The 14,134-nt window shown below is 41.0% G+C and overlaps 1 protein-coding gene across 1 annotated transcript in view; it reads right to left on the bottom strand.

The window, feature by feature from the left end:
* LOC136876952 (esterase FE4) overlaps nt 1–5,465 on the bottom strand; it is a 47,057-nt gene extending 41,592 nt beyond the window's left edge. Inside the window, exons 1-2 of the mRNA XM_067150720.2 lie at nt 5,245–5,465; nt 464–601 (exon numbers count right to left, since the gene is read on the bottom strand). Of these exons, the coding sequence (XP_067006821.2) occupies nt 464–601; nt 5,245–5,454 (348 nt within the window). The 5' untranslated portion in view covers nt 5,455–5,465. The remainder of the gene's footprint in view (nt 1–463; nt 602–5,244) is intronic.
* Between the last annotated feature and the right edge of the window lie 8,669 nt (nt 5,466–14,134).

Here is a 14,134-nt window from a genome sequence, read left to right as displayed (position 1 = left end):
GAAAATGGTTTTCCGTGGTTTTCCATTTTCACACCAGGCAAATGCTAGGGCTGTACCTTAATTAAGGCCACGGCCGCTTCCTTTCCAGTGCTAGCCCTTTCCTGTCCCATCGTCGCCGTAAGACCTATCTGTGTCGGTGCGACGTAAAACAACTAGCAAAAAAAAAAAAAAAAACACACCTTCGACGTGTTAGTGCAACGTTAAAAATCACTAGCTTGTATTTGGAAAGGTATTTACAAGTACGCCGGGTCCTCGTCTTATATAAAAAACATTTACCGGGTCTGGTCTCTCGAAGTTTGAGAATCGCTGCTGCAAGAATATTTAAAAATATTTCAGATAAGGTTGGTCCTTTAGTCGGGTACATTTTCAGTTAATTTCTCAGACTGTTATCATCCGATAGGCATCCAATATAAACATCTCTAACAATGTTATTTGAACTTACGTTGTCTATCCCGTGACTCACCTGTGGTGTATGTACGTTAAGAAAGAGACAGTCTTCATCGCCAATAGGTGCTCCTCCCTTACCGCCAGGCTGCTTGCAGACATTCCCTTCCTGTAGCGCCTCCAGCGTCCCATTCCACGGCTCAGCAGGCACGGGAGACTGGAACAAGCAATGACAGCAGTAAAATTTGCAACGAGTATCAAAATAGCGATTTTAAAAATTTGTTATTTATCTCGGCTTCGGTGTCTGAGGAAAATAAGGCAACTAATAAAAAATAATGGCGTGTGACCTCAGGAGAGGCCGCTTGCAGAAATGCGTATTGGGACAAACAGACACAGTCCCCGAGTTAGAGGAGAAACCAGACGAGACAAATACTCGTGTCCGTTACCCTCTGAAACGACAAGCACGAACGAGTTTGCAAGTAAATAATATTCCATCTGAGATATTCCTAAATTAACGATGTGAGTTATTCCAGAATGAAAGTATTGATGACCGAGAAAGTGGCTCCACGATTTGAGTCAAGCAGCTATCATCTTGCACTAGGGAGATAGTGGGTTCGATCCCCACTGTCGGCAGCCCTGAAGATGTCTGTGATTTCCCATTTTCACACCAGGAAATGCTGGGCCTGTACTTTAATAATTAAAATGGTAATTATTAAGACCACGGTCGCTTTCTTCCCAATCCTACTCCTCTCCTCTCTCATTCTCGACAGAAGACCTATCTGTGTCGGTGCGACGTAAAGCAGACTGTCTTTCATCTATTAATGGGAAGGGACATGTACGCTCTACCACTGTGGGTGGAGGCGGTAGAATACATCCACGGTATCCTCTGCCTGTCGTAATAGGCGACTAAACGGGGGACCTGGTTTAGTCTATTACATTTTAGAGTGTGGGTTTGCAAACACGGTTCTTCTTTCTGAGCCTGATATGGTTTCCGTTTACTTGTATCAGGCTTCTCATGTTCATCTTCACTATTCGACCTCCCAACACTTGGTCTTTACTGACCCCGACGCTAATCAGGTTTTCCATACCTAGAGAGTCTTCCATTTTACGCCCTTCGTGTTCCTTGTCTTTCTTTTGTCGATACCTTCATTTTTAAAGTGTCAGACCTCTTTCAGTTTTCCCCTCTGATGAGCGTTAATTCAGGATGATAATCTTTCATTCCAACAACACTCTCCAATATCATTTCATTTCATCTGTCAGTCATTAATCATTGCCCCAGAGGAGTGCGACAGCCTTCGGCAGCCTGCACAATTCATATCCTCGCCTTCAATTATTCCATTCCTGATCCGGTTGAATGAATGAAAACAGGCTGTGAATTTTCGTCCGTTCGTTCTTCTTCTTCTTATTATTATTATTATTGCCGGCCCCGAGGTGTAGGGGTAGCGTGACTGCCTCTTATCCGTAGACCCCGTGTTCAATCCCCAGCCAGGCCAAGTATTGTTACCTAGATCTAAGGGCTGGTTTGAGGTACACTCAGCCTACGTGTTTTTAATTGAGGAGTCATCTGACGGTGAGATCGCGGCCCCGGTCTAGAAAGCCAAGAATAACGGCCAAGAGGATTCGTCGTGCAGACCACACGACACCTCGTAATCTGCTTTTGGACTGAACAGTGGTAGGCTATGGCCCTTCGGGGCTGTTGTGCCATGGTGTTTGGTTTGGTTTGGTTTGGGAGGGTTATTATTATTATTATTATTATTATTATTATTATTATTATTATTATTATTATTATTATTGTTATTGTACCGGGTGGTACACCTCTACGCCGCACATTTGAATTTTCCACCTTAAAGTACTCCTCTACAGGAGAAACAGTGAACTTAAAACTGTACCTACTTAAACCTTTCCTCTGAAGATGTCACTGTGTGAATTTCGACATGTTTTTGTTTACTATTTATCAAGAAGTTTGGACATTCTCTCACAGATGTCACTGCCTAAAAATTATGATCATGCACCCTGGTGCGAAGTGAAGGAACTTTCTTGAAGAAATTTTGTACTCATAAGTTTCTTTACTAAATTTCGTTCTTTCATTTGTGGGTTGGCAATATTAATCTTTTCTTTCCGCCGGTTTTGAACTTAGCCAATCCAGAATTTCTGTAATTAATTTTTGACCAATCGTGTCTTTCTTCTTCGATTTTGAGTGTACTTTCAAGACCCAATAAAGTAAGAGGGTGTGGCTTGATTATTCATGGAAGGTCTCGAACATTCCCCGAGGGTTTATGTACAGCTGAATTTCTTGTCTCTCGGCCACTTCATCAACATCTAACTAAGAGTGTGGACGTGACGCAGGAGGCGGGAAGCGCCTCTTTCATCTGGGAGCAGGTCTTCAATAAGGTAAAGGCCATTTAACATCTTTATTTCTTGCTAGCTGAGCAGTTTAACCCGCGGGAAAGGTCCGAAACCTTCACCATGTAACCCATCTCTATAAATATGTAAATTTCTACCAGCTTATGTAAAAACTTAAGTAAATTTGTGACTGTAATTCGGGGATAGAGAGTGATTTACCCTCTCGAGCTCCCCTTCATTTTGGTTTGAGGTGACTACGTTTCGGTAACTGAATTTCTTTCTTCCGTAATGTTCAGATTTCTTTCTTATACGGGTCACCTCCATAGTTTGGGAATAGCCCCTGCTTCATTGGCCTAGTGCCTTTTAGGTTTCAAGAAGTTTCATGTGGGAGTGCAAATTCATGCCTCCATTCCTTTGTATGTCGGGCCATTTACTTAACCTGTTCGTTTTCTGCTAAGGCCCAGTAGGTTGGGTACAAGATACCCCCGTTTCACTTTGTAAGTTGTGCCTTGAGGGCAATTAATGGTAAAGCCTGGTATGGCCTTTAATAGGCTCGAAAAATTGAGAGTGGCTCAGCTCTGTTATGTATTGTAAACGTGCCTGTGGGTGGCCGGATGGTGTAATGAGGAGCAAGGGCTCTGCGTATTAGGGTATTTCTGCTCTTGAAACAAAATTTGGGTTTTGAGTTACCACTCAAAAATTGTAAAACTAAGGGCTTGAAGCCGAAAGGTGTTAAAGATTTAAAATCTGAATTTTTTTCTTCTGAATCTTGTTTTCAATTTGCTATGTAATTTTTATCTCACGAAGTGAGGATTTGTTAACTTGTTGCTGTTCAAAGAATATAACCTTCCATTTCTGTTTAAATTCTTTCTTGACAAAGTAGTTAGGCCCATTCACCCCAGCACCTTCTTTCACCTTTATTATTATCATTGTCATTATCATTATTTATATTAGTATTGATTGTATATTACCTTATCATTAAGTCTGATAAAATACTGTTAATAATGATTGCAAGGAAATTCATAAAAATATTCAGTCAATCTTAGCCCTTTGTACATCATACATTTGAGACACATTTACACGCAAAGAGCAGATCTGTACATAATAAAATATAGTGTTAATTGTTTCCTAGTAAAGGGAAGAAAAACATTCTTATTTTTATCGATCTGTCTGTCTCACTTTTTACTTTGACAGAATGAAATTTACTGAGGTAACAACGATGCTAGTAATGTCATTTCTTAGGCAGGCAGTTCCTGTAGTGAATAATGTGTAGGTTTCATTAGTGGGGTCGGTTGATGTATGTCGTTTCACTCAGGTTGGCAGATTGATATTTAATAGCAATTTCTGCATTTCCGGGAGGGAAGTAGCAGAAACCTAGCTCACTCTTCATCTCTTAATTAAGAATGCCTCTTTAGCCATTCAAAGGCCATCACAAACAGCTGATTGTGTAGCTGATCCAAACTCTAGTGATAAGGAAACTTCACACACGATGACAAACAACGAAGTCGCAAGAGTTTTATATAAATTAGAACATGCCGATGACATTTATGAGGTTCTTCATGACAACAACTCTGACCACATTTGTTGAAATCAGACAGATTATGGGGAGTAGTTGCCATTTTTGACCAATTCTTCCTCTTTCAAATCCCGTTTTCATTTTTTTCATTAACGTTAGTTTTAAAGCTCTAAATGCCGGACTTAAGGGGTAGCGGTTCGGCGTATATAGACCAAACCCACATCCCCATCTCCCATGCTTTCTGACAAAATTAGCTTCAAAGTTCTTACGGACTACCATTTCAATAACATACCTGGACTATACTTACCTTGTAGCAGGTCTAAGCTGTGCGTAAGAGGAGAGAGACACATGAGGGAGTAATTTACAATCCAGGGCAGTTTTTAGCAAGTATGTTTCTTAAAACTTTCAATTATTTATCTGCCTTAAAACTTTTTCAGCTCTTTGCCACGCATAAAATGCTCCTTGCGACACGGTTCTTATCGGAATCACCTGCAGTTTTCAGAGAGTGTTTGTGTATTTTCAGAAATTAAAAATAGTTCTACATTTTATTATTAGTTGAACATTGTCTTCATATTTTTACTTGTGAAATAGCACGAAACTAGATTTTTGCCAATTGAATGAATAATGAGGTATTGAAAATAATATCTCCAATAGTTTATGTTTGACTGAAAAACCCGGAGTTGCTCTTAAATATATCAGTATTTTTTTAAAGTTTGCCCAATTATAGACCAAAAATGTAAAACTGTGCTCCAAGGAACATTTTTCATGCAACATATAAAAAATATTATTTGTCAATAACTTTCCAACCAATTAACTAATCAACTCCAAATTTTGTGTGGGGTTATACTTTATCAAATTCTGCTTGTGTTTCAAATTTGGTTTTGATAAAAGTGGAAAATTATAAAAATTAAAAATTTCAGACATGACTCCCTTTAAGATTCAAAATCTCAAGAGTTTTCGTATTCTTTTATTTTACTTCTGTTTAGAAAGGAACAACATACCTTGAATCGGAGATTTCCTAGTGGTGGTCTGGCGTATGGTATGCCCAAGAAACTATAATAAGGCGCTAGCTTGTCAGGGATCACCTTCTGACCTCTCACAGTACCCTGAGGCAGAGTTACTGTAGGAAACTCGTCGTTGGAGAGAGTTTCTCCCCGATGGTGAATTACCACGATTGAGAGACTAAAAAGTATCGATCTTAAGCGTTTCATTTCTGCACTACGTTGAGTGATCGATCTAAGTGGTTCATACTGATAACATATTTGTGTCGTATGTCTCACATAATGTTTAGAGTACCTGAGTGATATCTGGTTATCATAATCAGCCAAGGTTGTACAATTCCAGATAAGATAGTTCCAATGGTCTATTTTATGAAATAGATGCTTACTGTAACCGAATAAGTGATTTAATAACTATGAGGTACTTTTAATGTCATGGTTAACTTTCTGCGCTTCCCTTCCCCGTGCAGCTCGACAACCACATTTGTCTGTTAGGTCATCAGCCCAGAGGCTGGATGGACCAAAGGCTGTGAGGATTTTGGGAAATCGCAAAAAATGGCAGGGCCAAAATAAGGCGTACCAGGCAAGATTAGGAGTGAGGTAGTTTGTCATTGCTTTCCTCACTGAACCGGAAAGTGCTATTGTAGCATGACTGACCCTATGGGCAACGCCTTTCATGACACTCAGACGCAGTGGTCGTGCTCCGAATGTCATTACTCAGCACCATCCATACCCCAGCAGCTTCCATATTGTCAGAGCCATGGATGAGACTGGGACTTCGGTGGAAGCTACACTTTGCTCTGGCCTGTGCCAAGAGATGGATGGAAAAGTACTGTATCCATCAAGATATGGCAACAGGGGGACATTTATCAGCAGGATGATTCCCGACCTCACATAGCACGGGTGCCTCAGGACCGACGTCGTATCGTCAACATGCTTCCTAGACTAACCAGGTCTCCAGGCCTCTCGCCCTAGGAGAAGGTTTTGGAGCAGATCGGACGGTAAATTCGGGCAGCGGCAACTACGGCTGATTTATTTTCTTGATGAGAAGGAAGCCATGGTTTTCAGTGTGGACTCAGTTAAATGTAACTTAAAAGCGTTTCAGTCTGTTGAACACACAATCTCAATCTTTGTTTCATAATGTGTATTTTTATACCTTGTTTAATGATGTGTTTCTTTTTACAGGTATGACCGAGCTCGATAGCTGCAGTTGCTTAAGTGCGGCCAGTATCCAGTATTCGAGACATAGTAGGTTCGGGCCCCACTGTCGGCAGCCCTGAAGATGGTTTTCCGTGGTTTCCCATTTTCACAACAGGCAAATGCTGGGGCTGTACCTTAATTAAGGCCACAGCCGTTTCCTTCCCAGTCCTAGCCCTTTCCTCCCCCATCGTCGCCATAAGATATATCTGTGTCGGTGCGACGTAAAGCAAATAGCAAAAAACTAATAAAATAAAATAAAATAAAATAATAATAATAATAATAATTGTTACGGAGTTTTCCGTGGTAGTTAGAGGTGAAAGAAGGTGCGGGGTGGTGAATAGGTCTCAGGATACGAAATTAAAGTGAATTTAAAATTTAACAAGGTTATATTTTCTTTTCAAAATCAAGAAATAACAAACATGGCAGGTACAGAGTAACAAGGCAACAAAAGTACAATTACAGTATTTACAGGATTTGGGCTTCGAGCCCCGCGATCACAATCCTCGAGCAATCAGCTCAGTTTTACCCCAAACACAAGTGTCAACAGAGAGGGGAGATGTAAAAATGGCGACCAGTGCTTAGTAGCGTGTGTTTCAGTCTCCAGGTTTATCAGTGATTTGAAGGTGTAAGATCGGCATTTACGTGTGGAACTTTCAACTAAGTGATAAGTAAAACTACCGTGCTACGAACAGCCAGTTCAAAGTGTACCACAAGTAATTAAGAACATAATCCTTCTTGTAAACAGCCATGCCAGGGAAAGGAAAGGTAGTAACAACGGACAGCCCAGTGAAGCGCGCCCTACAGGAAGCTCTGAGAGACAAGGAAACACTCGCCACGCTAGCAAACATCATACAAGACCAGGTAGCCAGGGCCGTTATAGACCAACTTAAAGCTACGATAGATTTTAATACGAAAGTAATCGAGGAGATGAGGGAAGCGCTCGAAGCCAGAGACAAGATAATATCAGACCTCAGGGAGCAGCTCGAAACTAAAACCGATGCTCTCGAACAATATCAACGGCGGCAATCACTGCGTGTGTTCGGGGTGCGGGAATCGAGTGGTGAGGACACGGACAAAATTGTCATTGAGCTAGCTGACAGTATTGGAGTACATTTAACGCACGAGGACATAGACAGAACTCACAGGGTAGGCAAGATAAGTACAGATAAGCCGCGTCCGATAATAGTGAAGTTCGTGTCGTACCGCAAACGGAACGAACTATTCAAATCTAAAAAGAAACTGAAAGGAACGGGCAAAACAATTAGAGAAGACCTCACGTCAATCAGGATGAAACTGTTGCAAGAAGCGATCACTAGATTTTCTGTGTCCAATTGTTGGACAATAGACGGTATGATTATTGTGAAACACAATGGTGTGAAATATCGTGTGTCGAGCCGAGCGGAATTGGACAGGATCAAATAAACCGACAGACTGAAACTAACATGACACTACACATTTTACAGTTTTAACTAACTTAGACACTAGACTTTTAATTACTAGACTATAATTACTATTCAAACTATTACTTTTAGGTTATATCTTCATTAGATTTACATATAATAACTAGGCAAGATAGCGTACAGGTTGGCAACTCAAAGCGAGAGTGCTGAACATGCTTCTATTTTCGGCAAGGTTACTGGTGGTCAGCTGAGCGGAATCTCCGCTCCCATACCTACACAGCCCCCTAGTACTAATCCGCTTACAAATGCTTTTAACAACTTTCCAAATTCCTTACAGGTAGTACATGCTAACGTTCAAAGTCTAATTCCTCACTTCCACGAACTCCGTAACATTATTGCTAATGTCAACCCTCACATCGTCATGAACGGAGAAACCTGGATGAAACCGTGGTTGTCAGATTCTCTTGTCCACCTCGAAAATTATACCTTGATCCGAAATGATCGCACAGGTAAAGCCGGTGGCGGAGTAGCTATGTATATTAGGAACGACTTAAAATATAAAATAATTTACAAAACAACTAGTGAATACTGCGCAAGGCCCGAGTTCATGTTCATTGAAATTGAGGCTTTAGGTGTAAAGTGCTTACTGAGTGTTGTGTATCGCCCACCAAAGATTGGATACATCACCGACCTTGAAGACATCTTACTTGACCTCCTACCCAGGTATGAGCATGTTTTATTACTAGGAGACCTCAATACTGACATCCTTAACGACAAAATGACTGAGACTAAACAACTAATCAACATATTTAAATCTTGTAACATGACGATTTTGCCACTTAAACCAACACATCACACAGCCACGTCACATACATTACTGGACTTAATTGTGACGAATAACCCTGACAGAGTACTGACCCACGGGCAAATGTCTGCTTGCGGACTATCCAATCACGACTTAATTTATTTAGCTTATTCACTTAAATGCCCCAAGTACAGACCTAAATTAATTACATTCAGAGATCTAAAACGTATAAATAACGAAGCCCTATTAGAAGATGCTGCAAACATACCTTGGCATAATGTCCATATTTTAGATAATATAGATGATAAAGTGGAGTTCTTAAACACACAACTGCTAGCTCTCCTTAATAAACACGCGCCAAAACGCACTGCTCGTGTAACACGCCCTGCGGCTCCATGGATGACGCAGGAAATACGAGACTTAATGACAGAGAGAGACAAAGCTTTCAGAAAATTTAAAACTAGCCAAATACCAAACGATTTTGACCTGTACAAGGCCCTTCGTAACAGAACCACACAGGCCGTAAGGAATGCTAAAATAAGACACTCACAGAACATTTTGCTAACCCGAAACACGACAACAATCTGGAAAACCGTTAAAAAAATGGGCATAGGCAGAAATAAAATACATACTGCTGACGTTAAAATATCACTGGATGATTTAAACCAATACTTTACTACAAGACCCGTTAACATTGACGAGACAACAAAAGAACAGACGATAAACAAAATTCTACACAATGGCAATACTAACAATGGAGGAGAACAGTTATATTTTTCCCTCGTAACTCCTGCAGAAGTAAGACAAATTGCACGATCAATAAAGACAACTGCGACAGGATGTGACGAGATTGTTCCACAGTTACTGTTAAAAACTCTAGATGTAATCCTACCAACTCTAACCCACATCATAAATACCTCACTGATAACCGGCATATTCCCTTCCCTTTGGAAATATGCAATTGTTCGCCCCCTCCCCAAGACCAACAATCCCGTGGAACCCAAAGACTATCGATCCATTTGCATTTTACCATTTCTGTCCAAAATTTTGGAGAAAATAGTTCACAGACAAATAACCGCATATTTAAATAACAATATGCTTCTTGACAAATACCAGTCTGGTTTTAGAAGCAATCATAGCACAACTACTGCACTGCTTAAAGTTACAAACGACATAGGAGTAGCTATGGATAAGGGAGAAGTTACTGTTTTAACTCTTCTAGACCTTAGTAAGGCCTTTGACTGCGTTGACACGGACATACTAATAGCAAAATTACGTGCTCTTAATTTCTCACAAAGCACACTATCCTGGATGTATTCCTATCTCTCTGATCGCCGGCAGTGTGTATCTACAGGTGAAAATTTCTCTTCATGGCAATCTGTAGAGACTGGAATACAACAGGGGTCAGTGCTAACGCCACTCCTATTTTCGATCTTCATTTCAGGACTAACACAAGTAATTAAACATTGTCAATATCATGTGTACGCAGACGACATACAGATATATACACATGCACACCCTCGTGACTTACCGACTGCAATAAATAATATGAACGACGACCTAGGAAGAATATGTAGGTGGACCGATGAACATGCACTAAAAATCAATGCCCAAAAATCACAGTGTATTCTTTTAGCTACCCAAAAAACCCACGCACGACTTACAGACACCCATACCCACTCAGTAACATTAAGAGGCACTCAGTTACAATTCAAAGACACAGTTAAAAACTTAGGGATGATAATGGATAAAAACCTTAGTTGGAACGATCATGTAACAGGTATATGTCAGCGAGTGTTTTATTCCTTACATTCCCTTAAAAAACTCAGAGATCTACTCCCCCAAAATGTAAGAAAACTGCTTATCCAAAGTATGGTAATGCCAATATTCGACTACTGTGACGTAGTATACAGTAACCTGAATGCCTCACTTTCCATCAAGCTCCAAAAGGCACATAACGCATGCGTTCGATTTATTTCAGATATACCAAAGTTTAGCCATATTTCTCCCGCATTTGGTAGGCTTTCATGGCTACGCTTAAGAGAGCGACGAAATTTACACACTCTTTCCCTGTTACATCGTATACTGAACCTTAACACACCTGAATACCTTGCCACACAATTCCATTACCTAGCATCACCTTCTAGTATTCCTACCAGATCATCATCCACCGCAGTACTAAGCATTCCCATTCACCGCTCAACTGGCTACAGTAGATCATTTATAGTCGCCGCCAGCCGAATTTGGAATTCCCTACCTGCTGAAATTAGGAGCGTGTCAAACCACCTCCGCTTTAAGAAACTCTGTCAAACCTGGTTAATAAATAATAATGATTTCTTATAACATAGTAGGATTAGATCATAGTTAAGTTTTAGATTAATTAAAACATTTAATTGCTACCTTAAGATATTAAACTGTAGATAATTTAGTGTATATTTAACTCTTCATGTAGGTGTATGTATGGTCGGACAGAATAGCAGGCTTCATAGCCTGAGTCCCGCCATATAAAACAAGACAATAAATAAATAAAATAAATAAACCCCATTCACACCTAGGAGCACTTGCTCCAAAATACACAGTAAGGCCTCCTTGAGGCGCGCAGAAAACAACATTTTCGGGAAAAGAGCAACTTGCTCTCAAAATTCAGGCCTGTCAAAGGCCACACCTAATTCTACTTTCAAGCTGTCCTCTCAGGACATATACACAGGGGTAAAATACCCAACCTACTGAGGTCTGTTAAATGACAAGAAGGTTAATTACATGACCTCTAAATCAACAATTTGAGAGGAGGCGATTTGCACTCCTAATGTATTTGTTTCAAAACCTAATTTGGCTCTAGGCCACTGATGCAAGGGCTAATCCCATACTAAAGAGGTGACTTTAGAAATTGACAAATTTACATAATGTTAGGGAAGAATAGGTTGAGAAAACAAGTTCACCTCAAAACAATATGAGTGGGAGCTCGAGAGGGTTAAGCACTCTCTATCCCAATATGTAGTTTAAAAGATAGAATAGGTACAAGTTCCTTTACATTTAAGGAAGGTTACATAATGGAAAAACTTCGGACCCGCCCCGAGAGTTAAACTGCTGAGCAAGCAAGAAAAGAAGTAATTAATCGGCCATTACCTGGTTGTTGACTGCTGCCGAAGAAAGAGGCGCTTTCCGCCCCCTGCTATGTACTTTACACACGAAAAGATGGAACAGAAGTGGCCCTGAGACCCTAAAATCAGCAGTTTATATACTCTCGCGGAAAGTTCGAGGCGTTAGGGGAATGAGAACACCCTCCCACAAACTCTTTATTGGGTAGGATACAGCAACATATTCAAGTTGGGGGAAGATACATCCGATTGGTCAGAAATTAATAAAAGAAATTCGGGATTGGCTAAATACAAAACAAGGGGAAAGAGAGGGGTATACAGCCAACTTAAACAATAACAGAAAGAAATTTAACAAGACACAAACTTTTGAAATAAAAATTTCTCCAAAAAAAATAGTTCTTTCACGTCGCACTAGGGTGCACCATTGTAGTTTTTCAGTAGTGTCCTCTAGAAGAGAAAGTTCACACTTCTTACTACAAGCAAAACAAAAATACGTCGAAAATGACACAGTTCAAAAACTCCAAAATTTCCAGGTAGTGACATCTTCTGATAAAGTAGAAAATTAATACCGTAGATAAAGTTCAGACTTCCTCCAGCAGAGGAGTTTCAAGTGGCGCACATTTTTAAACTAGCGGCGTGGAGGTGTACCGCCCGGTACAGGCCTCCACCCCAAAAAGTTCCTCCAGGGGTGACACTGGCAATTTGTTTGGAAACAAGTTTCAAGTTTTGATGTTGATATGGAGATTAATTGCAGAAGTATTTATAGGATTTTCTTAATGTGGTTTGATTCAGTTTCAAAATTTTTGTTGTGACAGGCGAAGTAAAGTCTTTATGTTTATAGAAGTTGAATTCAGAAGGAAAACTTTAGTTTTTAAAGTTGAGGAAAATTTTCTAAGTCCACCAAATATTGCAGTAGAATACCCAAGAAAAGGTAGTAAAGTTGATCTGGAATGTCCATATAGTTGATGTTGATTAAGTTGGATGGCCAGACCGGCCGTTGCAGCTTGCGTCCAAAGACGGCCGCTCGGACCCCACAAGTACCCTGAGATACCGCTCGCCCGCACTATGAGGGGAGCAGTGGTGTTGAAGCACGCCGCGCCCGCGGTGAACATATACAGGTTGCGGGCAAGTAGCAGGTCGTGCGCCGCACATCAGCCTTGGCCGGGAGGAGGGCTCCGGCTCGCCGTGCACATGTCGTCCTCGCTGGGGCCGAGGGGGCCCTTCCTCTAACCCAGTCGCGGCACGGCGCCGCGCGGCTGCGGGGGCACTGAAACATTAAAACTAGGCGGCAGAATTTGTTGGACCATCATCTTTTTTTCTTAGGGCACAGGCTTGTGGAGAGGTTGAGGGGCCAGCGGCGTGCAAATATCCATGGCATTAATTAAGCCACTGTATAGAGTGGAGCAGGAGACGGGAGCGTGGTAATGGCCGTGGCAAGGACAGGATGGCAGTTTAACGGTTCGGGGCAGGTTTCACAAAAATGCTTACATATAAAACAAAATACTATAGAAGGAGCAGAAAGCCTTAAAAGTGAAACTCAAAAAAAAAAAATATAACCTTCATATTCCTTTCAAGATAATATGAGGCAAGTTAGCACAGAATTTATACAGGTTTCACCTGCGACAAGTGAACCCTAAATATCCTCTCGGTGGCTGGATTGCTTAATAACAACGTAACCGGCGTAAGGAAATCGAGAATGACGCACGGCCCATGGAATCTGGGGGCAAGCTTGCCCGCGGGAACAAAATTCTTGACCATTACTTGGTCACCTACCTTCAAAGGGGTGGGTCTCCGTCCACGATCATACCTTTCCCTAACCTTTTCATGAGACACTTTAAGATTGGCTTTAGCCTTCTTCCAAAGATCTTTAATATTATCCGGATCTATTGTCTCAGGTAGAATGTCACTCAGAGACCAGAGGTTAGAGAGCGGCGTGTTGGGAACGAACTTGAACATCAAAGAAGCTGGAGTAAATTTATGTGATTCATGAACCGCCGAATTCAAAGCAAAAGCTAACCAATGCAGGGACGTGTCCCAGCTGGAATGATCTTCGTGATGATAGGCAATAAGCGCGGACCTGAGATTACGGTTAACCCGTTCAGCCAGAGATGGTTGAGGGTAATAAGCAGAAGTAGTTACATGAGAGATGGACAAGTCAAAACAGAATTTACGAAAAAGATTTGATGTGAACGCCTTAGCATTATCAGACACAATATATTGGCACGGAACCAAAAGAAGCAAAAATAGAATTTAGGCAAGTAATGGTGGACTGAGCGGTAGCCAGCTTAGTCGGAAATAACCAGGAAAATCTTGTAAAACCATCTACGCATACAAAGATGAACTTGTTGGCATTTCCCTTTGACTGGGGGAAGGGTCCTACATAATCAATA

The sequence above is a fragment of the Anabrus simplex genome, chromosome 7, assembly GCF_040414725.1.
Source record: "Anabrus simplex isolate iqAnaSimp1 chromosome 7, ASM4041472v1, whole genome shotgun sequence".
Classification (NCBI taxonomy): Eukaryota; Metazoa; Arthropoda; class Insecta; order Orthoptera; family Tettigoniidae; genus Anabrus; species Anabrus simplex.
The sequence above is the reverse complement of the archived record's forward strand: the minus strand, read 5'-3'. Positions and strand labels throughout refer to the sequence as shown.